We start from the raw sequence: 5,502 nt of genomic DNA, 5'->3' as shown, positions 1-5,502 counted from the left end.
TTTTTTTTTTTTTTTTTTTTTTTTTTATAAGAGACAATTTCATTGATGAGTGAAACTTACCGGGGGGATGTATAATCATGGTGTTTACAAAACCACAATTATTTTTATTTTTTTTATTTTTATCTTTTTTTTAATTTCAATGCAGGCAGCCAAACCGTCAAGAAGATTAAGGGTCACCATAGCCTTCAATAACCTTTCGTAAAGAATGTTTTCCTTTGGGTCAATTTTCCAACTGTAAATGATAATCCCAAATTAGTTTCCATTTTCCATCCAATGGTAAATCCAAAATCATCGCCAGTGGACTTCAACAGCCCCTTATCAGTCATCAAGAAGGGGTTGATGATTAAAATTGCTTCAAAATAATGTTCGAGTGTTCGATGTTCATTCCATAAATTGTGCGCACAAAATCTTGAGACCACAAAGAGCTTGCTAAGTCAACTCCTACATTCCTTTTTCTTTGTTGACCTAAAATGAAAAAGAAATCTGAAGCTTACTCAAAAAAACTGCAGAATTGTTATTGCCCTCAACAACCTTTGAATGTGTCCTTACTATCTCAGCATACCATCAACAAGAATTCACCTTGTCCTCAGGAATTACATCAACCAACTGCTGTTGTGGATGCTCCTTTGAAGAAAGTACTTTATTTTCAAATTTCAATAAAAATTTCCTTATCTTCCAAAAAACTAATCATACTTAATTATTTGGACAAACTGGAACAGTCTCTGCCAACCCCCGTGGGAGGCCAAACAACACTCTCAAGAAACCATCATTGTTGAAGCCTAAACTTAGATAAACATAAGTATATCTCTATCTTTCTTGAGGAATTTAGAAAAAAAAAATGGCATATGCAAAAGATCTAACAAAAAACTCTCAAATCAACCGAGATGTTAGAGGGATAAAGGGAATAATTGTTTAAATGTGATATCTTCAACAAAAATTATTTCCTTTACTCTCTAAATACAGAAAAATATATTACGAACACGACTCTTGACTTCCATGATGAGAGAAAGATACTAAGCAATACCAATCAACTGAAAATTTTAAAAAAATTGGACTGAAAACTAATAACCTCAACTGAACGGACGAAAAGAAAAGAACTCCAGTGACGAATGGAGGCTAAGAAACCAAGGACAAGAGGAGAAAAGGAGAGGATAAGCTGTTTACCCTACCCCAAGCTCCTTGTTGTGTTTAGAGAACCAGATATTTCTGAGAACATTTAACATTTTCATATAAAGAACAATACATCCTCATTTGTCTTAAATATCAAATTTCTAGAATAGTTCAAATCCATAAGAATTCTTTTTTCCATCTAAATCCCATAACAAAAAAACTCAAGAAAAATTTAAAAAGAAAGCAGTGTTAGAAGACCAAAAACATGCACGAATACAAGTGCCAATCAATATAATGCAAGAAATGGTGAGATTCTTTTTGTACATCATGTCAAGAATGTAGTGTACTCGAAATTTACAATTTATCTTTTTTTGAATAAAATTCTATATCTCTTGAAATCTGTTCACATGACAAGCATTATAGTTTGCAAATACAAGCTAAATATTGGTTTCAACAAGGAAAAGTGACCGGGCAATTAAAAGAATTCTCATTATCAAAATCAAATTCAAACCAATTGGGGGGAAAAGAATTACCTTATCAGGATCTTGTAATTCCTTAAAGGCGTTATTCAATCTAATAAAAGCTTGGTTGGCCTGAGGATGAGAGCATTTGTCTGGATGCACTAAAAGTGACATCTTCCAATACCTGAAGAAAAATGCACCAGAAATTATTGAACAGTTCTAAGAATATATTAAAAAGATCAAGTTTACCCAAACCTATTAGTTTTGAGTTTTTTGAAATACAAAATTCTAGTCATTGTCTAAAGCTAGTGCTTGGAAATAGTAAACTAAGAATGAAACAAAAACCGCCATTTAAAAAGGATGGGTATTGAGGAACAATCATAGGTTCATATATGAATGCCTTATACCTCTTCTTAATATTTTCAATAGAAAGGTTTCGGTTCAATCCGAAAATGTCATATGGACTATCTCCCTCAACATCCATAATTCTTGCAACCTGAGATGAAATATGATTGGTTAAAATATTACATTTTCATCAAATTCTTGTGCATCTGTTTTTTTTTTTTTTTTTTAAATGACAAAAATACAAAGGCATACAAAAAAAGAAAAAGAAAAAAAAAGCAAGGAAGAATGAGTCAAAACTAACTACAGAAATGAACTCCAATCCAAAAGAACAAGACCAAGGTCATAATTACGTAAAGGCCTTTTGACAGACGCACATAAGGAGGCATTAAATCTAGCAATCTCCCGAACCTCCTTACCCGACTAAATACCCCAGAACACTTTGCCTCTGAAAAGCACCTCCTCCAACCTAGATGTGGCTGGTCTATTCCTTTTATAAAGAGATTTTTAACTTCAAGTGATATCCTTGGGTAGAACGACTCACTTTTCAACTTATCATTCTTGTAGCAATGGAAATAAAATAAACTTAAGACTCCTCTTCCTATTAGCATCACAACAATGAAAGAATACACGGGCATACCAAAAAATCAAACCCACTAAAAGAAGGATTCCAATGCAGTCTATTGAGATTTAAGGAATAATAACAAAATAACCGTGTCAACGTCGCCCAAAGAGAAACATAGAAACTCATGAGAGACCAAATATACTTAGGCTCTAAACTCCTCCGAAGGTTCTATTTCTCTCACCTCACAACCCCTACAACAAAGCACAAACACCACCATGCCACAAGAACTTCCTCTTCTCTTGAAACGGAGGATGGAGAAGGAACTCTTTGATCACCTCCCTGAGGTCTCAGTGTCTAGCACACAGGCAACCAAAACTCTGAAAAAAGACAAATTTTCTAAGAAGGCTCTAACCGACATAACCGAAGGCTCTAAGAAGGAAACGAAATAGATAGAGATACCATTCAAAACAGAACAAAGAGAGTCAACCTACCCCCTTTGAAGAAAAAACTTCTCTTCCAATTACCCAATCTCTTTTGCACCTTCTCCCTAATAGAATTCCAAAAGGTGAAACATTTTTGGTTACGGCCAAGAGGGAGACCTAAATAGGACGAGGGGTAAGTGTCAATTTCACAACCCACCAAGCCAGCCAGCCCATCTTTCCCACTTGTCGGGCTCATAATTAAACCAAAGATTTGACACTTACCTCTATTAATCTTAAGGCCTGACATGGATTTGAAGAAGGTAGGACGTGGCTCAAAACAAGGAAAGACTCCTCCTTATCATAACCGAAGAAAATAGTGTCATTTGCAAGTTGAAGGTGAGATAAGAGCACTCTATCCTAACCCACCTCAAAACCCTCAACAACCTTGCCCTCCGCTCCTCTCAAGACCAATCTAGTGAGAATGTCCACCACCAGCAAAAAGAGAAAAAAGGAAATAAGACCACCTTGTCTCATGCCTCTAGTAGTGTTGATCCTCCATCTGGATTTATCATTAATGAGGATTGAATACACCAATCTAATTCAACTCCAAATCCAAGAGTAAGAGAGAGATTTAACTAACCCCAGAGGAGAGGGTTGACAATCAACTCAACATATGGCATGTCCTCCTTTTCCAATAATCTTGGAAATTTGATACAACATCAGGAGATTTAGACTTGAGAATTTTTTTTCTTATTCGATTTTTTCCCACCAATCTTACATCAAGTATAAGTAAAAGCAAACCTCTTCAAATCGTTCTGCCTCATTGGCTGTTTCAGCTTCTGCAACCATAGCAGGTGGTGGAGGCCCAACAAATAATTCATGGTCTTCCTCCAACTCAACTTCCCTGAAAATATAGACAAGATGGAAATAAGTTATTTCACTAGTACCTACACCGTTATCCTAAACAAATAATTTAATTCATGATCTAAAGATTACATGATCAAATAAACGAAATATATAACATGTCGTGGAATACCTAAGCTCAGTTTGTGCTTCGGTTAGTTTTGCTGCAGCAGCAAGAAGCTCAGCTGATGGCATTTCAGGGCCGAGCATCCTGAAGCAAAATATGAAGGAAAAGTAACTGAATCTGAAGCACGGCTATATAGGATTAAGTAGCTAAGGTAAAGAATTACCAATTTTTTGTCAAGGTACATATGAAATAACAATAAACATCTTTTATGAAAAAAAACAAAAAAACAAAAAAACAAAAATAAAAAACATACCACATGAGGTACATAAAAAAACTAATAATGGAAATACTTTTAAGATGCAAATGTTATGGACTGGTTCATTTCATATTCCAGATTCATGCTTCCAATCACTTTTCAAAGCTAATTGGGTATTACAAGCTATATAGAATGAAACGGGGAAGTAAGCATAATTACCTTCTTTTAGGACCAGTGGCTTCACCATCTGGGTGTGTTAAATCTGACACATTGTCCTTGCTTGATTGTGTGGTTTCTGTATTCAAAGGTGGTGACGACTTATTATCCGGAGTTACGGAATGGTCAAACTGGTTCTTCTTTTGTTCCATATGAGTTTGAATAAGCGGTCCAATAGCCTCTAGAGTGGGATGACCGTTGGAAGGTAGTAGGAATACCCTCTCTTGAGATTCTTCAAGGTTTAATGAAAGGAACAGCTTCTTTAAACGCTTGGCCAAAGTCCTTTCAGAAATCCCACTGATATCAACAGCTTGTCCATCATCAATCATACTGAGAAGCTGTTAATGAATAAGATTATGAAAGTAAAAAAAGTGAGAACAATTATTAAATTTAATGTAAGAGAATTAAGAGATAGTAAAAATAAACAGCAGATAAGTTTCCAATGTCTTGTATATCATCTATAATTCTTAGAAGCTGTTGTATATGAAGACCGAGGAAAAAAAGAATCAGACATAAAGAGTGCCACGGGGTAGTAAAAATAGATAGAAAATATATGCTAGTATCAAGAATGTAGATAAATCAACTAGCAAATTAAATATTTAACAAGAGAAATTTTTAAACCATCAAATCAATTTACTTGATTTTATACCCTATCCCATGACCAGATAACTTTTTTGAATAACAGGTCCCAAAAAACTTCAAATCATATTCCAACATCAGCTCTCAACAAATTAATGAATAAAATGATGAATTTTCTGTGTTTGTAAAATTGATTTTTTTTCTCAAATATTTTGTTTCTTTTTCTCTCGAAGATTAAATTAAATTTGATAAAATTGAATTGTTTATGAACTAAAATTTAAATATCTAATTTTGCTAAATGACATTGAAAATAAAACAGACAATAAACTCATGTAAATATAGTTAAATTAACTATTTAAACATCAAGACATCACCTAATTGCCATACTCAGAAAACAGGAGGACCCTGTTTACACTGCTGAAGTTTATAGAATTACAATCCAGCAAAATCAATTTATATTCAGAGCATAAGTGTAGGAAGTGAACAAAGTTTAAGGACAGCAGCATTTTCAGATGTAAATTACCAATGACATACTTGGGAATCCTTTTGAACTAATTCAAAAAAAAAAAAAAAAAAAAAAA

At 34.1% G+C, this 5,502-nt stretch overlaps 1 protein-coding gene and 1 long non-coding RNA gene across 2 annotated transcripts in view; one reads left to right on the top strand and one right to left on the bottom strand.

Moving 5' to 3' along the window:
- Positions 1-5,502, bottom strand: part of LOC111433443 (DNA ligase 1) — a 12,974-nt gene that overhangs the window by 5,014 nt on the left and 2,458 nt on the right. Inside the window, exons 2-6 of the mRNA XM_023070500.1 lie at positions 4,346-4,680; positions 3,937-4,014; positions 3,702-3,804; positions 1,979-2,067; positions 1,644-1,755 (exon numbers count right to left, since the gene is read on the bottom strand). Coding sequence (XP_022926268.1) covers positions 1,644-1,755; positions 1,979-2,067; positions 3,702-3,804; positions 3,937-4,014; positions 4,346-4,680 — 717 coding nt within the window. The remainder of the gene's footprint in view (positions 1-1,643; positions 1,756-1,978; positions 2,068-3,701; positions 3,805-3,936; positions 4,015-4,345; positions 4,681-5,502) is intronic.
- Positions 145-5,502, top strand: part of LOC111433444 — an 11,314-nt gene continuing 5,956 nt past the window's right edge. Inside the window, exons 1-2 of the long non-coding RNA XR_002708816.1 lie at positions 145-156; positions 2,250-2,255. This is a non-coding gene — a long non-coding RNA (uncharacterized LOC111433444). The remainder of the gene's footprint in view (positions 157-2,249; positions 2,256-5,502) is intronic.

This window comes from Cucurbita moschata, unplaced genomic scaffold (genome assembly GCF_002738365.1).
Source record: "Cucurbita moschata cultivar Rifu unplaced genomic scaffold, Cmos_1.0 Cmo_Scf00042, whole genome shotgun sequence".
Taxonomy (NCBI): Eukaryota; Viridiplantae; Streptophyta; class Magnoliopsida; order Cucurbitales; family Cucurbitaceae; genus Cucurbita; species Cucurbita moschata.
Note: the sequence above shows the minus strand (reverse complement) of the source record. Positions and strands in the feature narration are given on the sequence as shown.